General features: G+C 42.4%; 1 protein-coding gene across 1 annotated transcript in view; it reads right to left on the bottom strand.

Moving 5' to 3' along the window:
* Positions 1-15,428, bottom strand: part of vav3 (vav guanine nucleotide exchange factor 3) — a gene marked incomplete at its 5' end in the record, with an annotated part of 107,115 nt that overhangs the window by 21,252 nt on the left and 70,435 nt on the right. Inside the window, 5 exons of the mRNA XM_080752422.1 lie at positions 1,864-1,951; positions 5,762-5,878; positions 6,692-6,726; positions 10,121-10,186; positions 15,085-15,215. Of these exons, the coding sequence (XP_080608548.1) occupies positions 1,864-1,951; positions 5,762-5,878; positions 6,692-6,726; positions 10,121-10,186; positions 15,085-15,215 (437 nt within the window). The remainder of the gene's footprint in view (positions 1-1,863; positions 1,952-5,761; positions 5,879-6,691; positions 6,727-10,120; positions 10,187-15,084; positions 15,216-15,428) is intronic.

The following is a 15,428-nucleotide window of genomic DNA, read 5'->3' as shown; positions in this document are numbered from 1 at the left end:
TGGTCTGAGCCACCACTCACCCCCCGAACACATGCTATTCCTGTACATTACAATATGGTCTGAGCCACCACTCACCCCCCGAACACATGCTATTCCTGTACATTACAATATGGTCTGAGCCACCACTCACCCCCCGAACACATGCTATTCCTGTACATTACAATATGGTCTGAGCCACCACTCACCCCCCGAACACATGCTATTCCTGTACATTACAATATGGTCTGAGCCACCACTCACCCCCCGAACACATGCTATTCCTGTACATTACAATATGGTCTGAGCCACCACTCACCCCCCGAACACATGCTATTCCTGTACATTACAATATGGTCTGAGCCACCACTCACCCCCCGAACACATGCTATTCCTGTACATTACAATATGGTCTGAGCCACCACTCACCCCCCGAACACATGCTATTCCTGTACAATATGGTCTGAGCCACCACTCACCCCCCGAACACATGCTATTCCTGTACATTCAACAATATGGTCTGAGCCACCACTCACCCCCCGAACACATGCTATTCCTGTACATTACAATATGGTCTGAGCCACCACTCACCCCCCGAACACATGCTATTCCTGTACATTACAATATGGTCTGAGCCACCACTCACCCCCCGAACACATGCTATTCCTGTACATTCGCACTGTAGCTAAAATAAAATGTGAGGTTTCTGACACTTCATTAGGGGGAACACTATGATAAATGTATGAGGTGCAGTGGTAGAATTTAACGCATCAAAACCGGGAAGGCATTATTACTTCAATCATTATTTTATGCTTTAGCGATTAAAAATAGCAGATATACAAGCTCAGCGCGGCGGCACCGAGTGCCACGCTGCAATCTTGTAGATCAGATTTTTTCTTTTTTTTTTATCGCGCAAGTCTTTGAATATTTTTGACAAGATTCTATAAATGTCTTTCTTCTAGATCCTTCTAATGTTTTTGAAAAACGCATGTTTCTATGTCAGTGGTTCTCAAACCTTTTCATGTCAAGGACCCCTAGAATTATATATTATTTGGCTGCCAACCCCCATCTCGAAATATTAGGTATCAGGGACCCCCAGAAGCAAATATTTGAGTTACAAAACATTCACATATTCAAAGATTTGCACAAATATTGAAGATTTTTCCAAAAAAATAGCAGATCTACAAGCTTGCATATCTGCTATTTTTCAAATAATTTCAGGTCTTAATGGGTTAACCCATTTAGGCCTAGACTTATTGAATGCTTTAACCAGTGAAAAATAGCAGATATACAAGCTCACAGCACGGCACCGAGTGCCGCGCTGCGAGCTTGTAGATCTGCTATTTTTTGAAAAAGTCGTGAAAATGTGTGCAAATCTTTGACTATATGTATTTTCAAAGCCAACGTTTGTAACTCAAATTTTGCTTCTGGGTGGTCCCTGGAACTAAATATTTTGAGATGCGGGTCCGTGGCCAAATAAATATCATTTTGGGGGTCCTTCACAATGAAAAGGTTTGAGAACCACTGACATAGTAGTCTCTCTCAAGAACAGACTAACTGAGCTCCATTTAAGTGAAAAGGACCTTTTTCTTTGACGATGGCTGGCCAGATTGCTGACATAGAAACATAGGTTTTTCATAAAACCTTAGAAGGATTCAAAAGACACTTATGGAATCGGGTCAAAATTCTAATTTTCATGATTTTTCAAAAATAGCAGATCTACAAGCTCGCAGCGCGGCACTCGGTGCCGCGCTGTGAGCTTGTATTTCTGCTATTTTTCAATAGTTAAAGCATAAAATAATGATACACAATAATGTGTACCCCGTTCTGAATGGCTTAAAGTCAAGAGAGAGAGAAAGAGAGACAAAAGAACCAAAAACTACTCACTAATATGCTCCTGAACTTCTTGTTCTCTGCTATGTGGAAGCATCCCTCCTTGGTGAGGATCTTGATGTGTTTTACGTCGTTGCTGTACCTGCGGAGCAGTGGTGGAAAAAGTACCCAAAGGCTTTACTTGAGTAAAAGTATAAAGTATATAACGCGGAAATGTTCAGAATGTACTTGAATAAAAGTGCAAAAGTAGCGGCATCAAAATATACTTTTAAAGTACCAAAAGCGAAAGTGCTCATTGTGCAGAATGTCCCATTTCACGAGTTCAAAATAAATATAAAAATCTAGATCTGCTATTATCAAATGGCCAATATATATATATATATATATATATATATATATATATATAGGGCGGAAGTAATAATAATCAAAATCTGCAAAATAGTAAGTAACATTTTCATATAGATGTAGTGGAGCCTCTGAGATGTAGTGGAGTAGAAGAAAAGTATTGAAAGTTGGAAATACTGATGAGAAAATCTTCAAAACTGTACTTAAGTAGCAGTAGCAGTGCTTGAGTACATGTACTTAGTTACTTTACACCAGTGCCTGTGGGGTGTTGAATAAGTTATGAGTGTAATTTCCAGCCCTGATCACCAGCATCGATCGGAGCCCGGCCCCCACCGGCCCCTGGGGACCCTTCCCCCCGTCCATGTAATGCATGGAGGGCCCAAAGCTTCCAGAGTCCTGACACAGGAGCGATGGAGGGAAGGGCTGTGTGTGCGTGTGCGTGCGCGTGCGTGCGCGTGAGTGTGTGTGAACGAACAAAGGAACGAAGGAACAAACAAACGGACAAACGAACGAAAGAGGGAAGGAAAGAAGGAAGGAAGGAACGGACGGACGGACGGACGAACGAACGAACGGACGATTATTTAAACTTAATAAAAACATTGGAACAAAACAAAGATGAGCTGATGAAATTGGAACCGACATATGGGTTCTCTCGCCATGACATGCTGTGCTGCCTCTGGGCAACTGATTTTCCCCCTTGGGATAATAAAGGTATCTATCTATCTATCTATCTATCTATCTATCTATCTATCTATCTATCTATCTATGACATTGGTGACCCACTTGAAAATGGGTTTTCTGTTCACAAAAGAACTGGAGAGACCACTGGATAGACTCGAAGGTAATGATTACTCAGAAGAGATATTCAACACTTTACCCATTAAAACATAATAATTAAACTTACAGCACTTGAATAACCTTTTAACTTTAGTTAAATCTTCCGAATTGATTAGAAAATGTTGCTCTTCATGGCAAAGAATATTGGTCCAAACATCAGACATTTTCATTCGACAAGGAGCCCCCCCCCCCCTGACACTGTCGGCGGAATACCAATGCAGTCCAGCCTCCTTTGTGTGCATCGCACCGAGCTGCCCTGGCCCTGTCTTGTGTCTCCATCACTCCCTGAACGCTAGTTTCTTTAGACATCTTTTTCATCGTCCTCCAATATTAGATGTTGAAACCCTCTCTAATAAACAGCCCACAGTACCGTAAATTAACCCATTTGGGCCTAGAATTATTGAATGCTTTAACCAGTGAAAAATAGCAGATATACAAGCTCACAGCGCGGCACCGAGTGCCGCGCTGCGAGCTTGTAGATCTGCTATTTTTGGAAAAAGTCGTGAAAATGTGTGCAAATCTTTATGTATTTTCAAAGCGAACGTTTGTAACTTAAATTTTGCTTCTGGTTGGTCCCTGGAACTAGATGTTTTGAAATGGGGGTCTGTGGCCAAATAAATATCATTTTGGGAGTCCTTCACATGAAAAGGTTTGAGAACCACTGACAAAATAGTCTCTCCAGAACAGACTTACTGAGCTCCAGTTAAGTGAAAAGGACCTTTTCTTTGACGATGGCTGGCCAGATTGCTGACATATAGAAACATAGTTTTTTTTTTCAAAAATCTTAGAAGGATTCAAAAGACACTTATAGAATCGGGTCAAAATTCTAATTTTCATGATTTTTCAAAAATAGCAGATCTACAAGCTCGCAGCGCGGCACTCGGTGCCGCGCTGTGAGCTTGTATATCTGCTATTTTTCAATAGTTAAAGCATAAAATATTGCGTCATAATGTGTTCAGGCCTACATGGGTTAAAATGCTGGCGCTTAATTCTGACAAGCCCAGCCCAGGGCCTCGAGGCTGTGTGGCCCCAAACTCATCAGAAATCAGCCTCCCAGATCTGAGCAGATGTGGAGGGGGTGAAGGAGAGGGCATCTCCATGTGTCCTGCAACGCTCTTTCAAAATGTTGTTCCCACTGTTCCCCCCGTTGTCGAGATTCTCTCTCTCTCTCTCTCTCTCTCTCTCTCTCTCTCTCTCTCTCTCTCACACACACACACACACACACACACAGGGACGTCACACCAAATTCTGGGCCCTGGGTACAAGGATTCACTACGGGCCCCCCATGAATGTTTAGCAGATATACAAGCTCACAGCGCGGCACCGAGTGCCGCGCTGCGAGCTTGTAGATCTGCTATTTTTGAAAAATCGTGAAAATGTGTGCAAGAAACCTATGTCAAGGACCCCGATCTCAAAATATTTAGTTCCAGGGACCACCCAGAAGCAAAATTTGAGTTAGAAATGTTCGCTTAAAAATACATATATTCAAAGATATTAGGGCCCCTCCACCTTGGGCCCCAGTAACTCAGTCCCACTTTCCTACCCCTTGTGACGCCCCTGCACACACACACACACACACACACACACACACACACACACACACACACGCACACGCACACGCACACGCACACGCACGCACGCACGCACGCACGCACACACACACACACACACACAGGTTTTTAATAACCTTGAGCAGTCTCATAGCCCAGTCTCGGTGGTGTATACTGAAAGAATTTGTTTGGATGCGCGCAAGCAATTAAGAAGTCGGCGCTCCACAAACTCGAAGGCCTTGTAAAAAAGATGCCCAGGTTTTGCAGAAAGACTGGGAGAAAAAAAAATTGTTAACCCAAACCAATCCAGTAAAGCATCTGTGTCATTTCAGATTTGTCCAAAACTGTTACTTTTCGGGAGCCAAATATAGCAGATCGACAAGCTCAAAGTTGCTTCGAGCCGCGTTTCGAGCTTATGGATCTGCTAGGCTTTTGTGTGACGCTGTAGAATGATCATGTAAAGGCATTCATTTATGAAAAAAAAAAGTTTAAATATGGAGATAAGAGGTTTCTGCCCGACAAAGACGATATTATACAAACAGCTAGTGGTCACTGACAGTATAGTGAGGGCACAGATGCGGTGGACATTACGGACACCAGGGACGTGCTGGCCATTGGGAAAAGCGGGATAACTCCCGAACGGCCGGTTCATTCCCGGCCGGTACAGGCCGGCCATTAGGAAAAATAATTAAATAAAATGTCAGCCTTCGTTCCATTTTGGGGGCTGGGCGGCCAACAAAGTAAATCGTCACTGCCGGGCAAAAACCTTGTATCTCCAAGTTTCAAATTTGTAATTTTTTTCGCAAAGCCCTGCTTCATCATACAAGGCCGTTGCACAAAAGTAGTGAAAACAGCAGATCTACAAGCACACAACGTGCTTGTAGATCGGCTGTTTTCACTAGTTTAAATCATTTTCAAAATGATAAATACAAAACAAACGGTTTTGGACATACGACGTTTCCACCTGACAACGACGAAATATAACTCATGTAATTGGCCCCACTGGCTTGTCACTTGTCATGATCTGAAATGGCACATCTTTGAGTAGCAGCAGCGCTATGGAGAGAGATCTCTCTCTATAGCGCGCAATGAGGGCCTCTCCAACTCTTTTTCCCCCGGGCTGAATCAGGGGCCCAGCACGTCACCTGACGGACACATCACCACCAGTGAGCCCCTGGCCTGGACCTTTAGTGTTCACAGTACATCTGACATGTACTTACTTGATGCTAATGGCGTACTCTGTGTACTCGCGGCTGCGGTGTCGGACCAGGTACGTGCTGTTGACCCGGTTGATAAGCTCTGTCTCTGCCTGTAGTCTCTCCATGGGCCCGGCGAACCTGACAGCCACAAACAACAACACACGTAGTTTGGACAGGCTGGCAGATAGCCGATCAACAAGCAACAAGATAGCCGATAGCTTGCAGATCTGCTATCTTCACCAGTTTGGGTCCCAGAAGACATCAAATTCCTTAACACAGTGGGTGCCCAGAATTATTCAACTTGTAATTTGCTGGTGCACATGGCAACCCGCCATTTACCTACCTTTGAAGTACTGGCAAGAAAAGTAATCTGAGTAAATGTAATCCAAGCATGTCCTGTTTATTTAGCAAAAATCTTTTCTTTCAGTCAGGACCGTTTTTTTATCAATTCTAAGCCACAGCGTTTGTGTTACGGCCGGTAGAAGAGGCCGCCGTTTTGAGAAAAAAAAAGAAAAAAGGAAAAGAATCCGGAGAAAACAGCATTTTTGTGCAGCCGCTAAACAGGAAGTCAACGAGACAGACAGCACGTCCGGGTGACGTAATTTCGCGCTGTATGTTGGGAAATGGAGTTTGTTTGATCACCGCGGTAGCCAAGTACAGTAGCTACAGTACAGTATAGTTTACTGTACAACACGTCAACGCGTCGTTGGGCGCTCACATGGGCGTTTAATGTGTTAAAAAAGAACCGCTGCTTTAGTCTGTAATACCGCACCCAAGATTATCCAATATTCCATATTCTCTGGTGCTTTTGCCCATTTTTGTAATTTCCTACACAGTAGGCCTATGTAAGATCAAATGGTGTCGGTCAAAACAAAAGCAATTACATTGTTTTCAAATGAAAAGTAAAAATAAGCATGTGGGGACTGAGAAAAGATCTTACTGCGAACATACCAGGGTTGTGTGGAGTAATCGACTGGCTTCGGCACCTGGTGGTATGGAGACACAATGTGAGCGTTAAACCACATGATATGGTCACTGTCCGGCAGAAACCTCGTATCTCCAAGTTTCAAATGTTTTTTCTTTTCTTGTAAAGTAAAGTCCTGCTTCATCATACAAGACAGTCGCACAAAAGTAGTGAAAATAGCCGATCTACAAGTACACGACGCCTCGCGGCGGGAGGCGTTGTTTCCCTGTAGATCGGCTATTTTCACTATTTTAAATCATTTTTAAAATGACAAATACAAAACGTTTAGGGATATACAAGGTTTCCACCCGACAACAACGATATGCAACCGTAGCTGTCATTCAATTAGCCAGTAGCTATGCCCCTCCCCTAAAAGCTTTTGTCCAATGCTAGTTTAGCAACCGGCAGCTTGCCAAGGCTGTTGCCAAGGCAAACCTTGGCAAGCAGGACGTTATTCTAAGCTAGCATTGGACAAAAGCTTTTTGGGAGGGGCATAGCTACTGGCTAATTGACAAGTTTTACCCTCTCAACTAAAATGTCCCCCAAACCAGTGTTTAGGGCAGCACTATGTAACTTTGTAACAACTACAGTATAGCATATTATATGTTCCACAAAATAATAAAGTTACATGTTTAACCCATTTAGGCCTCGAATTATTGAATGCTTTAACCAGTGAAAAATAGCAGATAAACAAGCTTGTAGAGCTGCTATTTTTGAAAAAGTCGGAAAATGTGTGCAAATCTTTGAATAAATGTATTTTTAAAGCGAACATTTGTAACTCAAATTTAGCTTCTGGGTGGTCCCTGGAACTAAATATTTTGAGATGGGGGTCCGTGGCCGAATAAATATCATTTTGAGGGTCCTTCACATGAAAAGGTTTGAGAACCACTCACATAGTAGTCTCTCAAGAACAGACTAACTGAGCTCCAGTTAAGTGAAAAGGACCTTTTCTTTGACGATGGCTGGCCAGATTGCTGACATAGATACACAGGTTTTTCAAAAAGTCTTAGAAGGATTCAAAAGACACTTATAGAATCGGGTCAAAATTCCAATTATTTTCACGATTTTTCAAAAATAGCAGATCTACAAACTCGCAGCGCGGACTCGGTGCCGCGCTGTGAGCTTGTATATCTGCTATTTTTCAATAGTTAAAGCATAAAATAACGATACACAATAGTGTGTACCCGTTCTATAACAATCACCCTTCCATTAATGTATAGGCTCAGGGGGGTCCGTGGCATGCAAGGAGCTTGACGGTATTACTACAATGTTTTAGATTACAGGGATATTATTCATAGGATTGCTTCTCCATCAACTTTAAAGATCCTCGACACTACGTGCCATTCTGCACTAAGATGGGCCACTGGTGACAGTGAGGGAACCAATCATTGTACACTATATGGGAACATTAAGGAACCCAAAAAATGTGTCCGCGGGCCGCGGCCCACAAATAGGTCCCGACCCACTGTTTGAGAACCAGCTGCCTATTAGGGTCCAAGTGGTTCAACCACTTTCAATAGAGGGTATACACGTCCACTGGGACCCGCCCCCCTAATCTAGACTGAGTGGCAAAACATTGAGTAGCATGGCGCATTGGAGTTTGGATGTGTTAGTTGCAAATCACTCAACGGTCCTGCATACCACCTGTTTCTAATGTGCACATAATGCAGGAGGCAGCAGGATGTTGTGTTGTTGAAAACGAGTGCTTCCAAACTCTGACACTTGGAAAAATAAAAACCTGCACAGAATGTGTCTTGACACTAAGTAGCTCATAACATGCCTATGGTGGCTTTTTATGAAACAAAAACTTTGCAGATAGAAAGAGGATAATTCAAGCAATGTTGGTGAGTTAACTTTGTTTAATACAATCAGATAGGACTTTTCTGTTTGGATTTGGATGTATGGGCTGTCAATGGCAGAAATTCGCTTTTTGCCACTAAGGCCATGGCTACACGGAGCTGGATTTTTCAGATATCCCGGTTTTTCAGATATCCACATAGAAAAATATCTAGGTCCACACGGAGCTGGATATTTCATATATCCCGGTTTTTCAGATATCTTTTTTTTTTGTGCTGTTGGGGCTTGCAGCCACATGAAGCTGGATATTTCGGCCGCGAAGCTGGATATTTTTTAAACCTGATAAATAAGTGACGACATTGAAAAATCTCCGATTCACTGGATCCGTGTAGACAGGGAACCCGGATATCTCTGAAGACTTTACTGTGTGTGTGCTTGTTAGACCTAGATATCTTTGTCGTGTGGACCTAGATATTTTTCTATGTGGATATCTGAAAAACCTGGATATATGAAATATCCAGCTCCGTGTAGCCATGGCCTTAGTAGGCGTGTTCCCACATAAGTTCCAGCAACAGTGATGTCACACGCATACCCTCTATTGTGTTTTTTTCTTCTTACACAATCACCCCCTGTGTTGAACTGTAGTGAACTCTGGTGCATGGCACCAGTCTCGTACTCCAGTGTTTTCCTTCTTTTTTTTTTTTTTTTTTAACTCAGGTGCGTTTATTCTTTCATTTTTATTTCTAATGACCCCCAGGTATACGGCATAATGACCCCACTAAACCAGACTAATGTTGTGGTTATCTTTACAGGGGCATAATGTTATCTGCTGAGGGACTCGTATACTTAAAGCAGCTGTGTGGACACATTGTCTAGTCTGATAGGCCTACGTCAGTCAGTCCGCTGCTGACAGCTGACCTACTGTAGGTCGTTGTTGTAGGGTGGTAAAGCTTGTCCAAAGTATGTCCAAAACCGTTCCTTTTTATTATCATTTAAAAATTTTAAAGAAGTGAAAATTGCAGATCTACAAGCTCACTACGCGTCGCAGTGTGATGCGTTGTGAGCTTGTAGATCGACCCTGGCATCCCTATGTTGGGCATGCATGTCACATAGGCAGACATTTTCCAAACTTGTCTTTTTTAAGATTCACATTTTTTCAAAAATAGCAATGCGACGAGGTGTGAGCTTGTAGGTTGTCTATTTTCCATATCTGTCGTATGGACCAAGTACAAAGATGCTTAACTGGTTAAACACACACACAACATACGTACATATATATATACCTTTGTACTTTATGCAAGTCGAGACTGATACAGAACAAGCAGTGCATGCATGGTAAGATAGAAATTGAAATGGATAATATAACGAGTAAAGAAAACACAGAGATATCTCAGTGTAAAAACTGAGTAAGTATATAAGATTAGGTACTGGGATATGTGCCAAGTCACGGACATAGAAGACTGGAAAGAGTAAAGTACCTCAACATTTTTCTCAAGTACAGTACTTAAGTAAATGTACTTAGTCACTTTACACCACTGCCAAATGCAAAAGCCACTGAGGCGAGCCTTGTTCCAAGATTATGGCACGCTACACGGTAGGAGGAGGGGCTTAATGCTTACACATGGACACGGCTTGACGGCGTCGCTTGGAAAGAAGCCAACCTCTTTCGTCGACAGGATTTTGCCCTGGAACCACAAGAGAGATAATTGGGTTACGTTCGCCCGGCTGACTCCCGCGTCTCCATAACTCAGAAACAATTAGCTTGTGACAGAAGAATGGTCCACATTTTTTTACAGCCCTAGTTAACTATTGTTGAAAGACATAATGCCTGGCCGAGGGGGGGGGGAGAGGGAGAGAGAGAGAGAGCAGGGGCGTCAATTGGGTATGGCAGAGGTATGCAGCTGCCATGGGGGGGAGAATAAAAGTTACTCTTAAATATAAATCCATGAATGTCTCTTTGTCTGTGCTGGTTATGTTAAATTACATTAAGATAACTACAAATGCAAAATGTAACAATGGTCTCTTTAACAAGGTATTAAAATTATATTCTCCACGCTTTTATTCTCCCTATCTTGACAGAATGGGGGAGAATAAAAGTTACTCTTAAATATAAATCCATGAATGTCTCTTTGTCTGTGCTGGTTATGTTAAATTACATTAAGATAACTACAAATGCGAAATGTAACAATGGTCACTTTAACAAGGTATTATAATTATATTCTTTTATTCTCCCCATCTTGACAGAATGACAGGTGCAACGCATTTTTTATTGTTAATTGTGGCACTTGAACAACCGTTCCAGGCTGCCATATCCAGCCCAAGAAACCGTAGAAACCTGTGTAAAAAACTGACAAAACTATTTTTTTCCAGTTCTATCGTGAAAATAGCGCTGCGAGGCGTTGTGAGCATGTAGATCGGCTATTTTCACAATAGAACCGTATTATACAAAATGTAATGCCTCTTTTCCATGAGGACTCCCATCTTTGCCATACCCTAGCTTTTGCTGAACTGACGCCACTGAGAGAGAGAGAGAGAGAGAGAGAGAGAGAGGGAGGGAGGGAGGGAGGGAGGGAGGGAGGGAGAGAGAGAGAGAGAGAGAGAGAGAGAGTAGCTGACTAACAGAGTTGCTTATTCCTCCCGTGGGGAAACTCACGAGAGTTCACAGTGTCTTAATTTGACAAGCAAAGCTGACAAATAAAGTGTTTTCCACGGCGCTGCGTCACTTTGCAGGCCGAGTGTGATGCGGTAATCCGCTCTGCTTCAGTTTAGCGTGACAGCGTGTTTGGTTGGCAGCGACACGAGACTGGCAGACGACAGAGCAAAGCGTCGCACGGAACCAGGGGCGTCACACCAAACTCTGGGCCCTGGGTACAAGGATTCACTGCGGGGCCCCCCATGAATGTTAACTATTGAAAAATAGCAGATATACAAGCTCACAGCGCGGCACCGAGTGCCGCGCTGCGAGCTTGTAGATCTGCTATTTTTGAAAAATCGTGAAAATGTGTGCCAAGAAACCTCTGTTTTCATGTCAGTGATGCTCAAACCTTTTCATGTGAAGGACCCCCCCCCATCTCAAAATATTTAGTTCCAGGGACCCCCCCAGAAGCAAAATTTGAGTTACAAATGTTCACTTAAAAAATACATATTATATTCAAAGATTTGCGCACATTTTCACGACTTTTCAAAAATAGCAGATCTACAAGCTCGCAGCGCGGCACTCGGTGCTGCGCTGTGAGCTTGTATATCTGCTATTTTTCAATAGCTAAAGTTACTAGGGCCCCTCCACCTTGGGCCACGGTAACTCAGTCCCACTTTCCTACCCCTTGTGACGTCCCTGCACGGAACTATTACTGTACCCTCACATCACTGCTGTGAGAAACTAAAACGAGGGCTCACAAAAGTTGCAAGCTGCAGGTGAAACTTGGGATGCCATTATTGTAGTCTGAATTAGACAAAGACGGAGAACAATACAAGTATAGTCAATACAATAAAAAACATGTAGTACAGTACAAGTACAGTTAAACACTCTGCCTAAAAGGAGCATCCCAAATTGGTCGGGTCGAGGCCGGGCACTGCACTCCGCGCTGCGGCGGGGAACGCGTGTGCCAAATTTGAAGCCGGTATCTCGAGATACGCGGATTACATACATCTCTCTCTCTAGGTCGTCCTCAGACGAGCCTTCCATCGTCGCTTCCAGTCATCCCGGTTCTCCATACATCTGGCCAGCTCGTTGGTACTTTGCGCTCCTACGTCTTTCTTGAGTACATCCACGTATGTTATTGTGGGACGTCCTCGTGACCGGTGCGCATGTGTTGGTTCCCACAGCACCAGTTTGCAGAGATTTCTCGCGTTTATTGTAAGATTATAACAATAATAATCTGGAATTCTTTCTTCTCTTCTGGGGGTCCTCTGTAAAATACATATCAATTTGGGGGTCCTTGACATGAAGCACTGTAGTACACACTCCTTTTTGATCGTGTTACAGCCACTCACTACGAGGGCAACCCGTGACACACTTCTCCCCAATGACATTTTATGGCTCTCTCTCCGTGACGGACCCCGGTAGCGCCGCGGTAATGATTAACCCATTTAGGCCTACAATTATTGAATGCTTTAACCAGTGAAAAATAGCAGATATACAAGCTCACAGCGCGGCACAAATCTTTGACTATATGTATTTTCAAAGCGAACGTTTGTAACTCAAATTTAGCTTCTGGGTGGTCCCTGGAACTAGATATTTTGAAATGGGGGTCCGTGGCCAAATTCATATCATTTTGGGGGTCCTTCACACGAAAAGGTTTGAGAACCACTGACATAGTAGTCTCTCAAGAACAGACTAACTGAGCTCCAGTTAAGTGAAAAGGACCTTTTCTTTGACGATGGCTGGCCAGATTGCTGACATAGAAACATAGGTTTTCTCCAAAAATCTTAGAAGGATTCAAAAGACACTTATAGAATCAGGTCAAAATTCTAATTGTCACGATTTTTCAAAAATAGCAGATCTACAAGCTTGCAGCGTGGCAGTGAGCTTGTATATCTGCTATTTTTCAATAGTTAAAGCATAAAATAATGATACACAAAATGTGTACCCGTTCTGAATGGGTTTTAAGCCGCTATAACATTGACGGAGTAAACAGACGGCTGCTGACGGGCCAAATGAAATTACGCCGATCGATTTGACTTTGTCTGGAACCCCCCGGAATAGGAATTATTATTGGGCCCGCCGCCGGTTTCAACGGTGACGGATATCGAGTGTTTCTCTCTCTCTCTCTCTCCGACTCGGAGTGGGAGGAGTGCATGCGAGGAGGGTCTGATCTGCCCTGATTCACGATTTTTTCAAAAGAATAGCAGATATACAAGCTAAAAAAAATAGTAGATATACAGCGCGGCACTTGGTGCCGCGCTGTGAGCTTGTATATTCTACTATTTTTTTATAGTTAAAGGGATATTCCACTTTCAAAAAACTTTTTGTCATTGTATGGTCTAATCAGGCTTGTATGAACACCCTGAACAGTTTTTAATTTTCTTCATTCAGTATTTAGATATTTGATGTAAATGTTACCAGGCCCGACAGGCCCAGGCCCTCTCCCCACACACACTCATTGTAACTTCAAACTCCATTTAAACCATGATAGATTCATTAAAAACACCCATTATTTTTTCTGGTGTCTCATAATACCCTCCTAATACGTGAGCAGGCCATGTTTTTTCCATAACAGTTTTCATTAATTTTTTATATATTTCTTATTGTATTTAGTTTTTTCCATTTTCCCAAAGAATTATTAAAAATACATGAAAAACGTTATGGAAAAAACATGGCCTGCTCACGTATTAGGAGGGTATTATGAGACACCAGAAAAAATAATGGGTGTTTTTAATGAATCTATCATGGTTTAAATGGAGTTTGAAGTTACAATGAGTGTGTGTGGGGAGAGGGCCTGGGCCTGTCGGGCCTGGTAACATTTACATCAAATATCTAAATACTGAATGAAGAAAATTAAAAACTGTTCAGGGTGTTCATACAAGCCTGATTAGACCATACAATGACAAAAAGTTTTTTTGAAAGTGGAATATCCCTTTAAAGCATAAAATAATGCGTAATAATGCGTTCCTCGTCTTAAAACATTGGATGCCCTTGATTAAACTATGATGTAATCATTAAACTATGATGTAATCGCCCAGTGCCCAATAATTTATAGATTTTTCCTTATTTCGGGGGGCTCGGGGTAAAAGTAATCTGAGTAAATGGGGGGGACAGGGGGGGGAGTCTGATCTGCCTGGGTCATGTGCAGTGTCATTTTTGCATGTTGCTGGAATTAATCTCTTCCCCCGTTCTCATGAAGATGACGATAAGCTGTCGACTGCCCCTTCGTTCCAAAAATATCCCCCCAATATCCCCCGAGAGAGAGAGAGAGAGAGAGAGAGAGAGAGAGAGAGAGAGAGAGATAGTAAACGAAAACTAACTAAAAGACGAAAACTAGAATGAAAAAAAAAACATTTTAGTTAACTGAAATAAAAATAAAAACTAAGCTTTTTAAAAAAACGAAAGCTAACTGAAACGGTATTGTGTATTTACAAAACTAACTAAAATAAACTAAAATTATAGACAAAATCTCCTTAGTTTTCGTCTTTTGTGGAAATAAAAAATAAAAAACACCAGTTGGTGAGGTCAAAGAGAGAAGTTGTATGTCTCAACATTCCTGCCACTCTCAACAATATGATGTTTTGTTGATTTTCTTTATTAGACAATACTTTTTTCGGAGCTTTTTTTAATCTCACCCCTGACAAATACCCCATATTACGTAAAAGACTAAAACTAACACTAAAACTAATACAAACTAAACTAAAACTAAGCATTTAAAAAATTAAAAAATAAAACGAAACGAAACTAGCAACCTCACTTTAAAAACGAATTAAAACTAAACTGTAATTGAAAACAAAACCTCAAAACTAATCAAAATAAAAACTAATGGAAAAATCCAAAACTATTATAACCTTGGTGAGAGACAGACAGAGACACCAGAGAACAGAGCCTGGCCCAGGCCAGGCCTCATTTTTGGGTCAGATTCTGGGAGACACTGACCTGCCACCATGGGCTGTGGATGTCGGCGCACATCAGCTCGATGATGTCACCGCTCTGGATGGAGAGGGGGGGACCTGAGGGGGGGCACGGCACCCCCAAGTAGCTCCTGATGACCAACATCCTGGGAAGACCTGCATGAGGAGGACCAGCGGGTTACTGACTTATACATCATATGTCATAATAATATGTCTTATATATCAGAAAACTCCAAACTCCAAATTCTGACTTTTTGTGTTTTTGAAGCGGTGAAAGCCGCTTCCAAGGAGTGGCTTTGTGTGTCCCGTTCATGTCCATATATGGTCATTCCAGTCCAGAATGAACAGGTTTTATCTCTCCCGTACATC

The sequence above is a fragment of the Nannobrachium achirus genome (assembly GCF_963921795.1).
Source record: "Nannobrachium achirus genome assembly, chromosome: 21".
In the NCBI taxonomy this organism is placed as follows: Eukaryota; Metazoa; Chordata; class Actinopteri; order Myctophiformes; family Myctophidae; genus Nannobrachium; species Nannobrachium achirus.
Note: the sequence above shows the minus strand (reverse complement) of the source record. Positions and strands in the feature narration are given on the sequence as shown.